Consider the following 20,269-nt stretch of genomic DNA (forward strand, 5'->3'; position numbering starts at 1 on the left):
GATGGCAACACAGAGGGCAAGAGAGGGGGTGCAGATGTCAAAAATCCTGCCGCCTAAAAAGGCTGTACCAAAAGCAGGTGAGCCTAGCCATTCCCTGAGCCTTCCACCTTCCCCTCTGCCTTCTTAAGGCACTGTGGGGAGGGGGGTGGGAATGACACAGCGGGATTAACTCTGGGATTAGCAATAGACAAATAGGAGGATTCCCTGTGAACTATCTGGAGAGGCCCACAGGATCTTCTGGGCTAGTGTTAAGGAAGGCGTGGGGCTGGGGTGTGAGGACTGTGGCTGCCCGCTGGTTCTGGGGGCTGTCTGGGATATGATGCGAGGGTCCCTATGGAAAGCAGGGACTGGATGTGTCACTCCTAGGCTCTTCATCTCACTTGGAGCAAAAGCCAGAGCCTGGTTAAAGCCTAAAGGGCCCTCCTACTACTATGCCAGTCTCCACTCTCCTTGACCTCCGTGTCTTCCCCAGTTCTGGCCATGCCAGGTCACAGTTGCACAGCCAGCCCTCAGGTGCACTTTCACCTGAGGGCTGTGGCACTGACTGTTCCCTCTGCTTGGGACATCGCCATGGTTATCCCTTCCGGTCACCCTACGCAGTGAAACTGACCCGTTCTTCCCATTAACCAAGCCTTTAAATTCCTTTTTTCTTTTCTTTTCCTCTCCCTCTCTCTCCCCTTCTGAGCTTCTTTTGCTCAAGGCTAGTGCTCTACCACTTAAGACACTTGTCCATCTTCTCTTTTCTGGTCCCCTCTACCCCCACGTCCTCCAATCCTGTGTTCTTCCCAAATTCCCTCTCTTCCTCTCTCTCCTACCCTGACCCTCAACTCACCATGGGTGGCTCTCCCTCCGGAAAAGGGGGTGGAGGAGCCAGGACCTGAATTGCACAGTGGATGCCTGGATGGGCTTAGGAGCCTTTTTGAGGGACCTCCTGGGGCTTTGATACCTTTCCAAGCCCCTGGAGCTGCCCAGCCCTCCCCTGCCACGCCTTCAGGAGATCCCAGGATGCAAGAGCACCTGGCCGTGATGTATGAGAAATTAAGACAAGAGGTAAGTCTGTTCCAAGTGGCCTTCGTCTGTAGTGAGAAAGGATGTAGGCAATCATTGAAGAGAGGTTGGAGACCTGATTTCCTTCTTAGACCAGAAGGCAGATATACAACAGTCCCTTAAACACAGTCCAGAGGAAGAAGATGCTCTTTCATCTGGACTGAGGAAGGGTAAGCACAGGATCAGATGGCACTGCCCTTGGAGGGGGCTGAGCCCTACAAATAGAAAAGTAAAAGGCTGGGCTTGGTGTATGGTGGCAGAGGCCACACCACCACTTCAGAGGCTGAGGGAGTAAGATGCGGAAGGAGTTCAAGGCCAGATTGAGCTACATAGTTAGGCCGCCTCTCAAAAAACAATAAAAAAACGCAGTAAGCTTAAGACCTAACAGCATGCTTTCTTTCCCACTGAGTCGACGCCATCTTCTTCCCCCAGCTCCCCAGTCTCTTGCTTCACTCCCACGACTACTCTCTCTACTCATCAGATGTGGAGTTCATCAATGGGATCCTCAACATTCGAACCAAGTGAGAATCGGGCAAGGGGGAGGTGCTGTACGCTAGTCCCTTTTCCCCCCACAAGGTTCTAGGCTGCTTCTCAAACAAGTTCTTCCCCTTCTTTGAACAGAAGCCAGTGTGGTATCCACTAGTCACACACACCCCTCCACCCTCTCACCCCTCTTCCCAGGGCTTGAACTTAGGGCCTGCACACTATCCCTGAGCTTTTGTTCAAGGCTAGTATTCTACCACTTGAGCCACAGGGCCACTTCTGATTTTTCTATGTACATGGTGCCGAGGAATTGAACCCGGGTCTTCATGCATGCTAGGCAAGCAGTCTACCACTAGGCCAAACTCCCGGCCCCAGTATGTTTTTTTTTGATCCTGCTAATTTGTGTGTGTGTGCCCCAGTTCTGGAGCTTGAATTCAGGGCCTGAGCACTGTTCTTGGGCTTTACAAGGCTACACTTCTACCACTGGAGCAACAGCACTACGTCTAGCTTTTCTGTGTGTGGTACCAAGGGATCGAGCCCTGGTCTTTGTGCATGCTAGGCAATTACTCTACCACTAGGACAAACTCTGGCCCTGAGTGTTGGGATTTTTAAGATTCCCTAGGTGGTCAAACTTGGCAGGATAGGATTGTAAGAGGTTGAGGTAAGATGATTAAAGTCAAAGGCAGCACTGGGTGAACTAGTGGGACCTACCATTCTCTAGATGCTTGAAGCTGGGTTCTGGTGGCTCATGCCTGTAATCCTAGTTACTCAGGAGGCTGTGATATGAGAGTAAGGGTTTGAGGCCAGTCCAGGCAGAAAATTCCTTGTAAGACTTATCTCTCACACCTGTAATCCTATTTACCTTATTTACTTGGAGGCTGAGATCTGAGGATCATGGTTCAAAGCCAGCCCTGGACCAAAAGGACTTGAGACTCTTATCTACAATGAACCTCTAGATAATGGGAAATGGGGTTTGGCTCTGAGCTGAAGAAGTCAGGAACAGCACCCAGGTAGAGCTCAAGCCCCATGACCCAGGAATACAAAAACAAAACCAGAAGTGGCACTGTAAAGCATCCTTGAACACAGACAGGCCCAGGGACAGCATGTAGGCCCCAAGTTCAAGCTCTACAAGTGACCAAAAAAATTCCTTTAATTAAGCATTTGGACAGTAGCTTCTCCTTTAGAAAGTCTCTTCCTTTGCCGGGACCTACCATGCCTTCTCCACCTTCCACCTGAATTCCAGTGGCCTCATTTGCCGACATCACTTAGACAAAGTAAGTTCTGGAGCTGGGTGGGGTCTTCACTTCATTATTCTCTCTGCAGATGATGCCTTCACATTCACCTCCATCACCTGTGAAGAAGCTGCTAGTGGGAGCTCTGGTGACTCTGGGGCTGTCAGAGCCCGAGCCCAGCTTAAACCTGTGTCCCAAAGCCTGATCCAGAACTTGGGTGGAATTGCACTGAAAACTTCGCTACGCACAAGAGGAGGTGGAGACAGCAAAGATCTGCAGAGCCAGTTGCCTCCCCTTTCCTTCCCATCTCATGCTGTGTAACTTGACTTGTAAATAATAGTTACGTGATGGTATGAGATGGAACTTCAGATGTCACTTTCTGTGCATCCCAAAAGTTCACACAAGCTTTACTCAAAAATAATTTTATTTAACAGGTATTAAACAATGTACAGAAAGAAAAAGTGCTGGTATCAAGATCTGTTTGTGTTCCTTTCCATTTGTCCTTTTCTCTAGCCCAGTTCTTCGCGTGTCTTGCCTATTTTTTTTGGCATTTTCTTTGTGTGGGGATCTTCGACCTCCTTGGCCTTGTAGTAGTGGGGAGCTACTTCCAAAAGCCAACTGCTCTCGATCTCCAACACCTAGAAGAGAGAAAAGATCAGTAATCCCAAGTGTGTGGGTCTACCAGGTTCATTTCCCATTGAGTGCAGGGCTGGGAAAAGGTACTGGCTGGGTTACATACCTAAAGCACAGATACAGCTTTACATTCAAAATATCAAGTAAGCTACTCTAAGAACAAACTGAAATGAAAAGATCCTCGAGGACAGACCCCCATCTGCTTTACTTACCATCGTAATCCAAATACCTCAAACACTGAAATGTTTAAACACATTAACACACATTTAAGTGTCATTGAATATGAGTTACAGTTCTCAGATGCTAGAATACACCAAGCCACTTGTTAGAAATGATGTCTTTTGGGGGCTGGGATTGTGGCCTAGCATGCATGAAGTTCTGGGTTCGATTCCTCAACACCACATACACAGACAAAGCCAGAAGTGGGGCTGTGGCTCAAGAGGTAGAGTACTATCCTTGAGCAAAAAAGCTCAGGGACAGTGCCCAGGCCCTGAGTTCAAGCCCCAGAATTGGCCAAAAGAGAGAGAGAGAGACAGAGAGAATGTCTTTTGGAACCCCTAGGGCAGCTGAGCCTGAAAACTCATAATAGAAGGTGGCTTGTGTGTCCTCTGCCCAGGAAATGAAGGAGGGCAGGTATGAATGGGGAAGCCAGCTTTGTGGTTGGTTGTGGAGCTTCAACTTGGCATAGGTGGTGTCTTTGTGCTCAAAGCTAGGGCTCTACCCATTGAGCTGTAGCTCTACTTCTGATTTTTTGAGTGCTTAGCTGATATATGAGTCACACTGAAACTTTATTGTTCCAGGAAACTGGCTTTGATGTTCAAAGGTCGCATCTTAGCCTCCTTAACAGCTAGGATTAGAGGTGTCAGCCCCTAGCGCCCAGCTTGGAAGCAAGCTTTGAGGAGCTACAAAGTGAAATTAAGAATTGATGTCATTGGAATACTTTACATATGTTTGTAGGGTTGAAATAAATGAGAATAATGTAAAAGAAAAGTTAATGGTCATGCTTGCTTCTCTAGCACAGATATTAAAATTGGATCAATGGAGAGATCACTATGGCCTCTGTATAAGGATTACAGGCAAATTCATCAAGTGTTCCATATTTTGTTTAAAAAAGTTTTTCCATCTGATCCTAAATGAAAACAGTGTATTTTTCTGTACTAGTCCCAGAAACACGAATCTTGGTTCTTAGCTTGTCAGCATCCCATCTCCCCACACAATCTCCCCCTACTTGGGCAAATAATAATGCCTTACCTGTCTCATGAACTCCTTGGTGGTAAAGACAAGTTCATGGTAAAGCAACCAGCGGGGCGGCTGCTGTTCAAAGAGGGAGGAGTTGGGATGAATGAACACTGTCTGCTGTTGCTTCACTGTTCTGTAGCCACTACGTGTCAGCCGTGCTATGTGGTAAAAGTAACCAGAAGTGATGGCCTAGGGAGCAGGCAAGAAGAAAGTCAATGGAGTCAGACAGGCAGGGAGGACCCTCATTTAAGGCTAAGAGAAATACAAAGGAAGCCGGGTGTGTTGGCTCACACCTGTAATCCTCTGGGGGTTCTGGGCAGACGGCAGAAGAGTGAAGAAACACTGACCTTGCGGACCCGGATGTAGTCCCCCTGGCAGGAGCTCAGCCCAACTTCCACACGCTCCAAGAGCCCTTCCAGCTGTTCCCGCACGTCCCGGGCTCGGCGCATGGATCTGAACTGCACGAAGTTCTCATAGCACCACTGGGAGGAGTAGCCACTCTCAGCCCACTAGACACAGAGGGTTCAAAAGAAAAGTGAAGGCTCCTTCAGTATACCAGAGGACCACAGTCTCCCACGTCCCCACATTCCCACTCACGCAAGCCACTGACCTGTGTATACACGTTTAGCAGAACCAGGTGGTCTCCACCAGGGAGGAAGAAGTTGACACGGGCATTGTCAGCATGGACAACCTTGTCCTTAGGCCGGTAGAAGATGGAGTTGTTGACAGAAAGCATGGCGGCCACTGTCAGGATCTCCTCTGAGCAGCTGTACCTGAACAGGAAAAGAACGACAGTTCAAAGCACGGCACCTAAGAAGAGGCACACACTGAGAGTGATCACTGGTGGAGTCTTACGTGGAAGAGCTAGTTAGGACAGTGGCTACAAATCCCCCAGGGAATTTGTTTTGGTGGTGGCAGCAGCAGCTTTGTAGGGATGAGTGGGGAGCCATAGTGTAACCATCCTGTTATATAGGATAATGGCACCTGAGGCAGGGCCAGGAAAAGCACTGGGGACTTTTGTGTTGTTTTTCAGTCCCAGGGCTTGAACTCAGGGCCTGGGCACATTTCCTTGGGCTTTCTCAAGGCTAGTACTCTACTACTTGAGCCATGGCACCACTTCTGGCTTTTTCTGTGTATCTAGTACCAAGGAATTGAACCCAGGGCTTCATGCATGCTAGGCGAGCACTCTACCACTAGGTCATGCTCCCGACCCAGCACTGGGGACTTCTGAAGGTGCTTTGTAGAAAGGTATGGTGTGTGCCCTGGGGAGAGTTGACAACCACAGTAGAGGAATGGCTTTAAAGAGGGAGTCACACAGCTACAACATCTACATGTTCCAGCCTGAAACCTCAGGAATGAGCAAGCAGGAAGAGCAGCCCTATCTCCCTACCTCTTACAGAAGGAAATCTTCCACCTCCATTCCCAGCCCAGGATTTTCTGTGTTGTCAACCTTATCCACTTAATATTATGATCAAGAGCACATCGTGTTGATATTTTATTTGTGGTTTTTTTTGTTTTGCACTGTGGCTTGAACTCAGGGCCTTGGTCTCTTGATTGGCATGCTTACTCCTGGCTAGCACACTACCACTTAAGTCACACCTGCAGTCAGTTCCAGATAAAGCTTTTGCTGACTTTTCTTCCCTGGACTGTCCTCAAACCACAATCCTCAGATCTCAGCCTCCTGAGAAGTTAGGATTACATGTCCAATCCACTGGCACATGTCTGTGATGGTATTTCATACAATAGATTTTGGAGGGGGACAATGAGAGTTTTAAACACCTTGTTATTTGCTAAAGGACAATACGATCAAGAAGAGAAAAAGAGGAAGAGATGACCCCTGAGTCAGAGCAGCATCTCTGGGGTTGGGAACGGCAGAAGACTTACTTCTCAGAGGCCAAGATCATTTTAGATAGCATGGGGTCCACAGGCAGCTCTGCCATCTTTCGACCAGTCTAAGAAGAACAAAGAGATAGGTGAGTCTTCCCGCAGTTTCCCTGCTTCATTCAACAGGGGTCTCTCACTTTATCCACTCGCAGCCCTTGCCACCCAGCCACCTCACCGTGGTGAGCTCTCCAAGGTGATTGAGGGCTCCTAGAGCGTACAGTTGTTCCAAAGCCAGCAACAGGGTCTCATATGGCGGAGGGTCCAGGAAGTCAAAGTGCACCAGGTCATGGATCCCTGGAGAAAGACGTGAAGGATAAAGACCCAACATACAGGCCAGGGAGCTCACCCCTTCCCTGCCTCTCCAGAGTACCTTGAAACCCACTCACCTAAGCTCTTAAGCAGCAGCACAACATTGCCCAGGCTGGTCCTCTGGATCTCAGGCACTGTGGTCTCTTCCAGCTCATGCTGATAGGCCCAGGCTGTGTACAGGCGGAAGCACTTCCCTGCAGCCACTCGACCTGCTCGCCCAGCACGCTGATTGGCTGAGGCCTGGAAAGTAAGGACAGGTAGGCTGGCTGATCATGGGGTCAGGGAAGACAGAGGAAAAGGCAGTATTTAGGCAAGAAATCTGAGGATGCAAACTGCTCTTCTCCTCTCCCCTAAGTGGGGCTACCCTCATTGCTTCTGAGTTGTCCCCTGAGGGGACAATTCTGCCTTTCCCTACCCCATGGTACCCCATGGTGACCAAGGCTGACCTTGCTGCAGGGTGTGACAGTGAGCGACTCCATGCCTGTGCGGGGATTGTAGCTCTTCTGCTTACAGAACCCGGGATCCAGTACATAAATGATGCCCTCGATGGTCAGTGAAGTCTCTGCAATGTTGGTTGCCACAACCACCTGAGGACAAGCACATGGGATCAATCCAACCCCCACTGGCTACTCAGGAAGAATAATCTTGGAAAGCTGGGAGTGGAGAATCAAGGGCAGTGTGTGTCGGGGGGAGGCAGAGGAATTAATGACTAAGACCAGAAGGTGAGAAGACCGGCAAACAGGTAAGACAAATGGGGTCAGCAGGGACGCAGTGCAGGAAGAAAATGGAGAGTACACCAGGCTCTTCTTCCAGAGATGGGCGATAGTGGTGTGCAGGTTCTTGTCCCCATCCTCCTTGCTACCACTTCCATATTCACCCTCACATACCGCTTCCTGGAACAGCCTCCCTACAGCCACATCCTGGCTTCTATTCCAAGGGTTCATTGGACATCTGAACGGTCCCTTTTTCCCTAGCCCAGGGGTGATACTGAGAGTTGACCTCAGAACCTTATACTTGCTAGACCTGCATTCTACCACATCAGCCACACCTCTAGCCCTGATTTGTTGACTATGGAGAAGGGGTCTATTGAACTTTTCTGCATGTGCTGGCTTTGAACCATAGTCCTTTGGAACTTAGCCTCCTGAGTAGGCAGGAGTATGAGCTACCAGTGTCTGGCCACAGTGGTCATTTACCGTAGAAACCTGTCACATCACTGCCAGCTTCCTCACTGCAAAAGTCAATCCAAAGCTGTGTGCAGTGGCTCACACCTGTAATCCTAGCTACTCAGGAGGCTGAGATCTGAGAAGCAGAGTTCAAAGCCAGCCCGGGCACAAAAGGACCTGAGATTCTTATCTCTAATTAACCTCTAGAAAACAGGAAGTGGGGCTTGGCTCAAGGGTAGGGCAGTAGACTTAAGCTGAAGAGTTCAGGGACAGCGCCCCCCCCCCCCCCCAAAAAAAAAAGTCAATCCAAGAACCTTAACTAGTAAGGCCCTAAGCCCCAGCTGCCTTTCCAACCTCCTCTAGCACTTTTGCTCCTTACTGTTCCTTCTAAAGAGCTCTTCTCCCGGGCAGCAGCCTGACTCCTTTCTCTTTTTGTCTTCCTCACCTTCTCCTCATCAGAGAAGCTTTCTGGGGCTGCAAGTGTGGCCAAGTGGTAGACTGCTTGCCTAGCCCTGGTTTCATTGCTTGGTCCCAACATACACAGAGAAAGCCAAAAGTGGTGCTGTGGCCCAAGGGTAGAGTGCCAGCCTTGAGAAAGCCCAAGGACAGGACTGAGGCCCTGAGTTTAAGCCTCGGGACTGACAAAAACAAACAAACAAACAAACAAAAAAAGCTTGTGCACGATTTCCTCCTATCAGGATACAAGTTCTGAGGCTAGGCTAGACTTTGTGTTACTCATCCCTTTGTTGACTGTTGTTGTTGTTGCAGTGTTAGGGACAGGAGCCAGACCCTCCAACATGAGGGACATGCTAGGCAAGTACTCCACCACTGCGCTCACCCCAAACCCACTTTACAATCCTTTAGTTGCCACTCTGCCAAAAGCAAAGTCCCCTGCATCTCAGCGCACAGTGGATGGTCTTGGGCCACTGTTATTCTAATGAGCCTTCATGAGGCTCACACTCTCACCTCCAGCACACCTCAGGCCTCCCTCTGGTATCTTCCCTTTGGTTTCTCCAAGTTCCATTTCATATTCTACCTCCCAGCATACTAAGGGCTTCCCATCCCCTCAACCTTTGTGGTGTCACACCTGGTTTGTGTACTTAGTCTCAGTGTCCATCACATTCCTCTTCCTACAGCCTGGAAGAGGACCTGGCTGCTCCTCAGCCGCATCTGCACGAGTGCCCAGCACAGGCCTGTGCTCCACCACCCACCCTGTGCACAGTGGAGGGGGGAAAGAGTGGGGGTTTCTTGGACATAATGTGTGGCTCCAAGTGGTACAGTGCTAGCCTTGAGCAGAAGGTACCAGGGGGCAGTGCTCACACCCTGACATCAAGCCACATGACAGACCAAAAAAAAGTAGTGGAGATTTTTTCAACTGACCTTTCGGGCCCCAGGAGGTGTGGGCTGGAAGATTCGGGCCTGCATGTCAGAGGGCAGGTTGGCATAAATGGGCAGCACCAGGAGCTCCCGGATTTTGGAGCCCAGTCGGCGGCAGCGATCCTGGAGCATCTCGCAAGCAGCCTCAATTTCCTCCTAGATGTGGGGTACAAGAGCATCAGCTATCCCAAAGTCATGGAGACCCACACCCTGCCCTGTCGTCTTCCCTAGGGATATACTAGCCCCTTCCCACTATAGCACACACACCTGTCCAGTCAGGAACACCAGGATGTCCCCAGGGGGCTGTGTCACATGGATCTGCAGCACAGACACAACACAGGCTTCCAGGTAGTCAGCCTCTGGAGCCTGGGGAGGAAGAGGACAGAGCTGGGGGGGAGGGTCCACGGCATAGACAAATTTCCCTTCTCCCAACTCAGCATACATTTTCCCACAATTCCCCTCCCAAAGGCCCCAGCTTCTCTGCCTCCCACTTAAATCCATCCTTCCCAAGTATGCACCTTGGTATAGAAGATATCAACTGGAAACCTGCGGCCAGGGATTCGAAAGACAGGGGCATCATCAAAGAAGGCAGAAAACCGAGCAGTGTCCAGTGTGGCAGAAGCTACCAGGACCTTGAGCTCAGGCCGGAAGCGAGCCACATCCTTGATCAGCCCAAAGAGAATGTCTGTGTGCAGGGTCCGTTCATGAGCTTCATCCACCATCACCACGCTGGGGAAGGAATGGGAGCAGCATTGATGGAGGAGATCTGGAACTCAATACCAGGCCTCCTATAAGAAAAGGAGCGGGGCTGGGAGTATGGCCTAGGGGTAGAGAGCTTGCCTAGCATACATCAAGTTCTGGATTTGATTCCTCAGTACCACATACACAGAAAAAGCTGAAAGCGGCGCTGTGGCTCAAGTGGTAGAGTGCTAGCCTTGAACAGAGACAGGTTCAGGGACAGTACCCTGAGTTTAAGCCCCAGGACTAGGGGTAGGGGGAAAAAAAAGAAAGAAAAAGGGTGAAAACAGAAGCAAAGGACTCATGAACACAGACAAAAGTGGCCAGGATACAGAGGTGGGAAGCCAGGGTTGGGATAACTCAGACATCTTTGAGTCCATCAAGAGTTTGCTTGTGGTGTAGAACTGATGTGCCACCCTGTAATCTTAATCCCTCAGGTTCCAGAGTCCACTGAGTCACCTGGCACAAGGCCTGAGGCTTTTCTGTCTAATAGCCCTTCATATCCTTTGGTCTCAAAGAATTCCAGTCTTCACAGTACCACTCTGCCAGACCTACAGTCAGTTAGAGGACTATTTCAACAACGGAATCAAGACTGGATGGGATGCTCAGAAGGCAATGGTTACGTGGAAGGGGAGAAGATTAAAGGATGAAGGAGGAGAGGACAGCTGAGTAGGAAGAAGTCCAGATCAGACCTCTGCGTGTACCTGTAGCTGGCGAGGTCGGGTTCAGAGAGGAACTCCCGGAGAAGCATCCCGTCGGTCATGTAGCGGAGGACTGTTCGCTCCGATGTACAGTCCTCAAAGCGGATGCTGTAACCCACCTGGTGACAAGGATCATTGGCAACTGAGAGTGAACTTATGTCCCCTGAGGGGAACGTGAGGACAGGGGACAGGGTACAAAGCATACTCCCAGGGGTGGGACCCAAGGGCAATGAGGACTGAGTCTCCCACCCTAGCAGATCCTTTCGCCCCTGAATTCCCATAGCTCACCTCATTCCCAAGTTTTACACCCATCTCCCGGGCCACTCTGGCGGCCACACTCATGGCTGCCACTCTGCGGGGCTGGGTGCAGGCGATTTTCATACCATTCTTTGTGTAGCCCTGAAAGACAAAAGAGAAAAAGTAACTGCTAACTAAATATGCCTCCTAGAGACAGCCACATTTCAAAGAAGATACAAAACCCAGGAAGGTTAGGGAAAAGGAGAGAAGAGAAAGGCTGAAAAGGAGAAAGACAGGCAAACAGGACAAGAGACAGGACCCAAAGAGGTGCTTAGCCAGCCCTGCAGTCATTTGGGTCTGCAGCTAACCATTTTGGTCGTCATCAAGGTCTGGGTTTTGCTAACTCTGAGCTAGAAAGGGACAGATCAGCTAAGGCAAGCCCAGAAACAATGGGGAACAAAAAAGGTACAACACAAGGGGCGTGGTGGCTCACTCCTGTAATTCTAGCTACTCAGGAAGCTGAGATCTGAGGCTCAAGGTCTAAAGCCAGCCCGGGCACAAAAGGGCCAGAGAGTCTCATCTCCAATTAACCTCTAGAAAACAGGAAGTGGGGCTTGGCTCAAGAGTAGGGCAGTAGCCTTAAGCTAAAGAGCTCAGGGATAGTACCAAGGTTGAGTTCAAGCTCCATGACGCCCCTGCGTGGCAAAAAAAAAGGGTACAATGCACAGGACACAAGCCCTTTAACTCCTTGTTCTCTGGTACCCAGGAGGCCATGCTGGGATGAAATATGAAGACAACCCTGACCTGCATGCAGCCCATTCCATCTGTCTCCTAGGCCTTTCCCCCTGAGTGTAGTGAACGCCTACCATGAGAGGAGATGCAAAGATGATCTTTCTTCTCAAGAGCCACAAGATCGAGTAGAAAAGACAGGTGAACAACCCTTCAGTTATAAAACAGAGCTTGAACAGGACTGTGAGCCCTAATGCCCTGGACAGGAGGCTGTGGTGACTAACCTCCTCAAACAGGTACTGTGGGATCTGGGTGGTCTTCCCTGAGCCGGTCTCCCCTTCAATGATGAGGACTTGGTGATTAGCGATGGCAGCCAAGAGCTCCTCTCGGAACGGGAACACAGGGAGGCTGCGACGGACAGCCTGGATCGACTCCTTCTGCTGGGCCTGTACTGATGGAGGGCGAGCTGAAGGCTCCTAAGGAAGAAAAGGAGGGCTATGAGCGACAGGCTAGCTTGGGGTGGGGGGTCGTCCTCCTATTGTCCTGGTTTCCCTCTTACCTCATCACCCTGCAGCTGAGTGGCACAGACAAACTCGATGGTCTCCTCCTCCTCCAGCACTAGCTGATACTTCTGCTCCTGGGAGGCAGCATCTCGAGCCCCAAATTTCAGTGATGCCGCCCCAAGCCGGGCCTCCTCCCATCGCCGCTGCTCTTCCCCAGGAGCGCTCGATTCCTCTTCCACGAGGTCCACAGCTCGCGCTGGCTATGGAAAGAGCCACAGGTAAACACCAGAAAACAGGGGTGGCCTTCTGTGCCCAGCGCCTCCTCTCATCACTACCTCTCCTCGTGGAGGAGCCAAGGCACGCTCCATCCTGTGAATGTTTCAGCTCACCTGTCCCCTGGTCTCCTTGGGCATGTGGTAGCGGTTGGTGGCCTCCAGCTTCTCTTGCTCACCAGCTGCCCGGTATTCGCGGGCCAGATCCCGCACTCGCCGCTTGTATTTGAGCTCCCGGCGTTCATGGCGGCTGAGCTCCACATCTCCAAAGAGGAACTCCTCATCAGCCAGCTCTGCTTCCAAGTCCTCCAGCTTCTCTCGCTCCCGCTTGGCCAGGTACTCTCGGCGGGATTTCTTCCGCAGCTCAGGGACCTATGGAAGGAAGGGGCAGTCCATCCTAGTGGCAGGAACACCTTACCCTACCCACCCCAAGTATGCAAGCTTGCGCCCTGCTCTGAACCATGCCCTCTAATGCAGGCCAAGGCTGGCCTCTTAGCACTGACCCTGCACACTGCCTTCCAGAAGCAGTACTGAGCTGGAAGCCATCTTCTTCTGGACACATCTCATGCACGCTAGTAATCTCTTGTCAGGATGGATGTATCAAGGCAATTACTCACTTCTCACTTACTAGTTTATTCAAAGTATTATTAAGGGGAAAACAGACTTACCAACCATTCAAAAGCACAGATCACACACTGCCAATCACTGAGACAAGGACAGAAATCTCTAGGGTGACAGTAGTACTCAGCCTCAGCTATTGTCTTGAACTCAATGGCTGCAGCTTGGGTAGGAGGAATTAACAGATAAACATATATACACACATACACACCTATACATACATGTTTTTATAGAAAAATATGTGCTTCTATATGCAGATATATATACAGACATATGTGTGTATAGAAATATAATAGTCATGTATATATATATTGGAACTAGAGCAGAGGAAAAAGGTTTTCTTTTTGTTTTTGGTTTTTATTAATTTCTGTGTGGGTCATGGGGCTTGAACTTGGCCTAGGAACTGTACCTGAGCTCTTCAGCTCAAGGCCACCTCCCTACCCTTGAGCCAAGCCCCACTTCTCGTTTTTTAGAGGTTAACTGGAGATGAGACTCTTGGGTCCTTTTGTGCCCGGGCTGCCTTTGAACCTTATTCAGATGTCAGCCTCCTGAGTAGCTAGGATTACAGGTGTGAGCCACCATGCTCAGCACTTTTTCTTTCTTTTGCCAATCCTGGGCCTCGAACTCAGGGCCTGAGCACTGTCCTTGGGTTTTCTCAAGGCTAGTTAGAGCTCTAACACTTGAGGCACAGCACCACTTCTGTGTGGTGCACTTTCTGTCTGTGTGGTGCACTTTCTGTCTGTGTGGTACCAAGAAATTGAACCAAGGTTTCCATGCGTGCTAGGCAAGCACTCTACCACTAGGCCAGACTCCGGGTCTCTTGTTGCTTTTTTTCTTTCCCTGGTCTTGGGGCTTGAATTCAAGGCCTGGGCACTGTCTCTGGGAATCTGTGCTTAAGGCTAGCACTCTACCACCACAGCCACAGTGCCTTTTCTGGTTTTCTGGTGGTTAACTGGAGATAAGAATCTCAGACTTTCCAGCCTGAGCCAACTTCAAACCGTGATCCTCTGATGTCAGCCTCCTGAGTAGCTAGGATTATAGGCATGAGCCACCAGCACCTGGGTGAATTTTCATATGATGGGCATATGGCTTTCTAGGATTAACCTCTCCCTATGCTTTGGTCACCTGGTTTTTGACCCAGGTTTCCCAGGGCCCTGGTAACTCCAGCCATGATCCACCTTCTTGTCTCTCATGCGACTGGGAAAACCTCCCTGCTGTGAAACAAAGCCAACCAATGCTCCACAGTCAGAAAGTACTGTTTCTGTTTTCTACTTTTCTATTTAGTTACTACATTGTGTTTCCTATGAAAATTTAAAATAGAGTTTGCTTATAATCTACTCTGATTACCACAATAAAGCACCTTCAACCTCATAGGTGATAGGTGAGAGGTGAGATAAGGTGAGAGATAACCATTTAAACTGGATATGGTGGGGCATGTCTGTAATTCCAAGATGATTTTGAGTTATAGGCTAGTATAAGTTATAGCAAGAAGCTCTCTTTAAAAAATATAAGGGCGGGGCCGGGAGTTTGGCCTAGTGGTAGAGTGCTTGCCTAGCAGTAGAGTGCTTGCCTAGCATGCACGAAGACCCGGGTTCGATTCCTTGGTACCATATACATAGCAAAAAGCAGGAAGTGGTGCTGAGGCTCAAGTGGTAGAGTGCTAGCCCTGAGAAAATACACAAGGACAGTGCCCAGGCACTGAGTTCAAGCCCCAGGACTGGCAAAAACAAACAAAAAACTAATGGAACTGGGGTTGTGGCTCAGTGCTAGAGTGCTTACCTAGCATGCATGAAATTCTGGGTTCATTCCTCATACCACATAAACAGAAAAAACTGGAAGTGCTTCTGTGGCACAAGTGGCAGAATTTTCTCAATTACAGCAAAACAATCTCAAAGACAGACAGTAGCAAGGTCCTGAATTCAAGCCCCATGACTGGCAAAATAAAACAAAACAACAACAACAGAAAGTACCCAGCAAAACCATGGCTAGAAGTATGGCTCAAGTGGTGAAACACCTTTCTAGCAAGTGCAATACGTCTAAGTCAAATTCCATTACCACCCGGAAATAAAAATTCTTTCCAGAAATTTAAGTGTGACCTATGGAATCAAGTGTTTGGGAAATTGCCTACTCTACCTGAATTTCACATCAAAAAAAGCCAAGTTCATAGCCAGGTGCAGTGGCTGATGCCTGTAATCTTAGTTAATCAGGAGGTTGAGATCTGAGACTCATCGTTTAAAGCCAGCCCGGGTACTAAAAGACTGTGAGACTCTTATCTCCAATTAACCACTAGAAAACGGGAAGTGGGGCTGTAACTCCACAGGTAGGGTGGTAGCCTTGAGCTGGTCACTACCAGAGTGAGTTCAAGCCCATGACCCAAAAAAGGAAAAGCCAAGTTCATGAGTCAACGGGCTCTGTCCCTTCTCACAAGACCACCACCTCAAGGAGATCAGAAAACCACAGGGAACACCAACATAGGTGGGAAGAGGGTATTTATAGACAGCATGTCTAAGCTGAGTGGTTGGTCAGCATGCTCTGGGTGGTAGATAGCCATCCTGATCCTCCAGGCACCCCTTGCAGAAGATTCTAGCTGCCTAAGATCTCATTAAGTCCTGGACAAAAAAAGTCACATTTCACTTCCTGATGTATAATGTATGTAGATCAGAGAGTGTGTGTGGTGGTTTTCTCCCCTCTACCACTCAAGTCTTGTCTCAGTGCGTCCTGTCAATCAGGTCTGTCCTCTAGAGGCCTGCCCATCCACCAGCATCCTTACTGCACCTCCTCTGCCTACCCTTCCTTATGGCCAACCATCATGCAGTCCTTCCTTTTGTTTTCTGATCTCAGGTTCCTTACCCCTGGGACTCACCATGGCTTTCCGGTCTTCTTCAGCCATCTTGAGGCGCTTCTGAGCCTCTTCATAAGCCTGAGAAGAAACCAAGAGTGGAGAGGGGCATGAGGCAAAAAAGCCCTCACACCCATGGCCATTTCCTCTTAGAGTCCCAAACATGGTAGACATTGTACTCCTCTCAGTGAGGCATCGATGTGTTGTACACACAGTCACCTTTGCCAGGAGGCCTGCAGGGGTCCTCGCACCACAGAGTAACACACTCCTGGAGGTCACTGTCTCTACAGTCAGGACTTTGGAATGGACAGGACAGAACAAGCGGCTCGTACCTTCTTGTCTGAGCGCTCCAGGACATTGCGCGTCCGATCTTTGTCCCGCTGACGAACTCGCTGCGCAAAGGCATCACGTTCTTCCAGGTCCTGAAGGCGCTCTCGTTCTGTCCGCTCCCACTCGTCCTCTGATTCTGCTTTCTTTGTCTGCTCTTCATTCTCCCTGCAGACCCGACCACAGCATCAAATAAGAGTTTCCAAAAGAGCTGGGCGTGGTGGCTCTCACCTGCAGTCCTAGCTACTCGGGAGGCTGAGGATCACGGTTCAAAGCCAGCCTGGCCACTGAAGACCATGAGACTCATCTCCAATCAACCACTGGAAAACTGGAAGTGGCGCTGTGGCTCAAGAGGGAGGGCAATAGCCTGGAGCTGAAGAGCTCAGGGGCAGTGCCAGGGCCAAGAGTTCAAGTCCCATGACAGAAGGAGAGAGGGAGAGTTTCCCATCATCCATTGCTCCATCCTTTTTCCCCAAGTTTTTCACTTACCCTGTCTTCCTTTTCCTTTTTTCAGAAATGTCTTCCTCTTCTTCCTCCTCCTCATCATAGTGTTTCTTCCTGAGATGCTTCCGCTTTTTACGCTTTTTCTGGAGGCTGCTCTTACTCTCATTCACAGTTTCCTCACTGCTCTCTTCACTGTCTTCCAACAACTTGTAAGATCTGTTCTTCTCTAGCAGGGCTCGAGCCTCTCGCTCTGCCACCCTAGCTGGCTTTTCTACCACCGGCTTCCGTGGTACCTGCCAATAAAGGAGACAATGCGGTGTATGAACAACTCCTGATCTTGGCCCCCCACAAAGCTCTGTTTCTAATGTAAAGAAGGAAATAAGTCATATTAAGTCAGCCTTCAGTCTCTGCTACTTGACTTCATCAGATTGGACAAGGACCCCTTACATGCTAAGCTTCCTTTTAGTCATCTACTGATGCGTAAAAGACATTTACTGAAGCCTGTCCCATGCACAGGACCATGAATACAGAAATAAAGAAGGGACAAAAATCTCCGCCCTCAGGTGGGCACCGGTGGCTCACGCCTGTAATCCCAGCTACTAGGAGGCTGAGATATGAGGATTACAGTTCAAAACCAGCCAGGACACCAAAGTCTGAGACTCTTAACTCCAATTACCCTCCAGAAAAGCAGAAGTGGCACTGTGGCTCCAAGTGGTAGGGGACTAGATTTGGGCTAAAGAGCATAGGGTCAGCATCCAGGCACTGAGTTCAAGCCCCATGACCGACCTCCCTCTCCACCGCCCTGGCAAAAAAAAAATCTCTGACCTCATGAACATTTTGCATAGCTCTGTTCTTCCCAATGAGTAAGCCATTCCTACATAAAACCCTTCATATGCATGGCTTAGAACCAGACTCCTGGGACAACCTAGTTAACAGACATATAGTGTCCTTAGGCTCATGGCACTTACTTTTGGTGTTATACATATTTATTTATTTAATGTCAGTTGTGGGGCTTGAACCCTGGGTCTGGGCAATGGCCCTATCCCTTAGCTCTTCAGCTCAAGGCTAGTGCTCTACCACTTGACCCACAGCATCACTTCCAGTTTTCTGGTGGTCAAATGGAGATAAGAGTCACAGACTTTCATGCCCAGACTGGCTTTGACTGTGATCTGCCAGAGCTAGCCGGCAGCCTTGGGGCTGAAGCCTGGGAAAAGAAGAAGACGAAAAAGATGGGCTGGGAGGACTACAGCCTAAGTTCGCAGCCCAAGACTCCAGCTTAAGGTGAGCTTAAGACTGTAGCACTGTTAATTTCAAGTTCCAACCTTAAATACCTTTCTTTAAACCAGGACACTGCCAGGAGTTACATTTGTACAAAACAGCCATCTAGTCTCAAATAGGTTAAATGAGAAGCAACTGACACAGCCCAAAATCATGAAAACGGCTTACATCCTTGTGTACTCAATTGTGCAGGTCCAAGGTCACTGACCCCACTGGTGGTTAACTGGAGACAAAAGTCCCATAGACTTTTTCTCCCAGGATGGCTTTGAACTGCAATCCTCAGATCTCAGTTTCCTGAGTAGCTAGGATTATATACCATAAGCCAGCAGCACCCAGCTGCTCTTTTTATTTATTTCAGTCTTGAGGATTCAACCCAGGGCCTCACACATGCTAGGCAAGTGCCCTGCCAGTGAGATCCAAGTTCCTTCTATAACATTGTTCACCTCATTTCTCATTAAGCATCATATAGGGTCATTTTCATATGTACACTTTTATTCAGAGTCTATGCTTACTGAGCACTTGCTGGGCAGAAGGAATATGAAGACAAGGAAGCCCAGACCTTTTGGGGGTCGTGTTTGTTTTTGTTTGCTAGTCCTAGGACTTCAGCTCTGGGCCTGGGCACTGTCCCTGACCTCTTCAGCTCCAGAGTGCTAACCTTGAGATAAGAGTCTCACAAACTTTTGTGCTCAGGCTGGTTTGAACCTTATCCTCACATCTCAGCCTCTGGAAAAGCTACAATTACAGGTGTGAGCTATTGGTGCCTGGCTCCTGTACTTCAACACTCTACCACTGGTAGCACCACTTTCAGCTTTCTCTGTGTAGTCACTGAGGAATCAAACCCAGGGCTTCCTGTATGCTGGGCAAGCATTCTATCACTAGGTCACATTCCCAGGCCTCAGCCTACCTTTATACCTACATTTTCCCCAGTCTCATCCTGACAGATTCCAGGTCTTTGGGGAGAAGCTTTCCTTGATCTCTACTCTCCCTTCCTCAGCTCTCCCACAGAGTTTCTAACACACCCTCTAGAGACTGGTTATTTGACTTGTCGTTCGGGGACCACCAGCAATCATTTGGAAACTTGTTAGAAAAGTAGAAGCAGGGGCTCATGTGGTAGAGCATTAGCTTAGCAAGTACAAGCCCTGAGTCCAACTCTCAGTACCACCAAGAGGAATAGGAAGGAGCAGAAGGAGAAGGAGGAAGAGGAGGAGGAGGAGGAAGAGGAAAGGAGGAGAGAGAGAGGAAAAAAAGGGGAGAATTGGGAGAGGAGGAGGACGAGGGAAGAAACACAGAAACAACTTTTACGCTATGAATTCAAATGTGCAATTTAGGAAGGGCCTTGCAGGAAAGGGCTCGGTGAAGGGCGGAACAACAAAACCAGCACTTCACGAAGCCCGGCCTGGGCCTGGCTCCCCGGGTCAAGCCCCACACCGCACAGGCGCGGGCCGGCGTGCGTGTCTGCAGGCGGGGCACCGGGGCCTGGGCCTCGCTGAGCTCCCCCTCGCCCACTCCCCACTCCGGAGCCCCGGCCCCCGCGGCCATCCCAGTCCCGGCCCGTGGACCGCCGAGGCGGGCCCGTCCCCTTTCCGTCCTCACCCCGGGCACTACGCGTGCGCCCTTCCCGTGACGCGGAGGAGCTGGGGCAGGTCAGAGCGGTGCCTCGACGACGGAGGGAGGACGGGAGACGCTGCCGACGGTTCACAGGGCGCCGCCCCGCCGCCCCGCCGCGCCCGCCCCGCACACCTTGTGCCACAGCCGGAGGGCGAAGTCCCGCGCGGGCCCGCTGAGGTCCAGCGTGTCGGTGTCTTCCAGGCGCTGCAGGAACTCCTCGGGGGAGGCGAAGCGCTGCGCGTTGGCGATGAGGAACCGCGCGACGTGCCGCTGGCTCAGCCCCAGCACCGAGTGCAGCTCCTCCTGCACCCAGCGCTCCAGCTCCGCCGGCGCCGCCATGGCCGCACGCGCGCTCTCGGCTCCCGGCCGCGCAGCCCGCCGAGCCGCGGCGGCCGAAGCTCGGAGCTTTGGCTCTGCAGCCGAGCTGCCTCTCAGGTGGGATTTAAACCGTCCCACGAACCGTCTTCCGCGCCGCTCGAGCCCGGAAACAAATGCCCCGTTCTTGACTAAAGCGCGACGGTGGCCGACAGAGTCCAAGTCTCGCCGAATCTCGTTTGAGGCAATACGTTTTCACTTCCGTTCGTATGGGACCTCTCGGTCGCCCCCTA

General features: G+C 50.4%; 2 protein-coding genes, 1 long non-coding RNA gene and 1 other non-coding gene across 5 annotated transcripts in view; 2 read left to right on the forward strand and 2 right to left on the reverse strand.

Annotated features, from left to right (window-relative positions):
• LOC150047987 (uncharacterized) overlaps positions 1–20,269 on the reverse strand; it is a 34,208-nt gene that overhangs the window by 4,239 nt on the left and 9,700 nt on the right. The gene's annotated exons all lie outside the window — the stretch shown is intronic.
• Positions 920–3,187, forward strand: LOC150047988 (uncharacterized protein C6orf136 homolog). The gene is made up of 5 exons (XM_090356455.1): positions 920–1,050; positions 1,480–1,568; positions 2,295–2,319; positions 2,715–2,804; positions 2,854–3,187. The coding sequence occupies exons 1-5, from the start codon at positions 1,006–1,008 to the stop codon at positions 2,965–2,967; spliced, it is 363 nt and encodes a 120-aa protein (XP_090212581.1). The 5' UTR covers positions 920–1,005; the 3' UTR covers positions 2,968–3,187.
• Positions 3,169–20,156, reverse strand: LOC150047989 (pre-mRNA-splicing factor ATP-dependent RNA helicase DHX16). Of its 2 annotated transcripts, XM_090356145.1 has the most exons (20): positions 19,794–20,155; positions 16,821–17,068; positions 16,337–16,499; positions 16,029–16,085; positions 12,665–12,919; positions 12,332–12,535; positions 12,057–12,248; positions 11,095–11,205; positions 10,810–10,925; positions 9,886–10,096; positions 9,635–9,733; positions 9,371–9,523; positions 7,274–7,414; positions 6,905–7,067; positions 6,694–6,812; positions 6,519–6,586; positions 5,245–5,407; positions 4,982–5,143; positions 4,647–4,823; positions 3,169–3,400 (listed from the first exon to the last, which is right to left on the reverse strand). In XM_090356145.1, the coding sequence occupies exons 1-20, from the start codon at positions 19,998–20,000 to the stop codon at positions 3,272–3,274; spliced, it is 3,138 nt and encodes a 1,045-aa protein (XP_090212271.1). In that variant the 5' UTR covers positions 20,001–20,155; the 3' UTR covers positions 3,169–3,271. The 2 variants fall into 2 exon arrangements, with proteins under 2 accessions (XP_090212271.1, XP_090212272.1); XM_090356146.1 differs by lacking the exon at positions 16,029–16,085 and having other exon boundaries at positions 19,794–20,156.
• Positions 4,396–4,499, forward strand: LOC150047990 (U6 spliceosomal RNA). The gene has a single exon (XR_016539360.1). It is a non-coding gene; the product is annotated as a U6 spliceosomal RNA (small nuclear RNA).

The sequence above is a fragment of the Megascapheus bottae genome, chromosome 22 (assembly GCF_031878675.1).
Source record: "Megascapheus bottae isolate mThoBot1 chromosome 22, mThoBot2.hap1, whole genome shotgun sequence".
Taxonomy (NCBI): domain Eukaryota; kingdom Metazoa; phylum Chordata; class Mammalia; order Rodentia; family Geomyidae; genus Megascapheus; species Megascapheus bottae.

Excerpts from the sequence above, each read along its gene's own strand:
- LOC150047988 (XM_090356455.1), top strand. The coding sequence starts at position 1,006 with ATGCAAGAGCACCTGGCCGTGATGTATGAGAAATTAAGACAAGAG. Across the intron at positions 1,569-2,294 it reads ATCCTCAACATTCGAACCAA|TTACTCAGGAGGCTGTGATA; the intron begins GTGAGAATCGGG and ends CTGTAATCCTAG. Across the intron at positions 2,805-2,853 it reads GCCGACATCACTTAGACAAA|ATGATGCCTTCACATTCACC; the intron begins GTAAGTTCTGGA and ends TTCTCTCTGCAG.
- LOC150047989 (XM_090356145.1), bottom strand. The coding sequence starts at position 20,000 with ATGGCGGCGCCGGCGGAGCTGGAGCGCTGGGTGCAGGAGGAGCTGCAC. Across the intron at positions 6,587-6,693 it reads ACCTTGGAGAGCTCACCACG|ACTGGTCGAAAGATGGCAGA; the intron begins GTGAGGTGGCTG and ends TGTTCTTCTTAG. Across the intron at positions 5,408-6,518 it reads ATGATCTTGGCCTCTGAGAA|GTACAGCTGCTCAGAGGAGA; the intron begins GTAAGTCTTCTG and ends TTTCCTGTTCAG.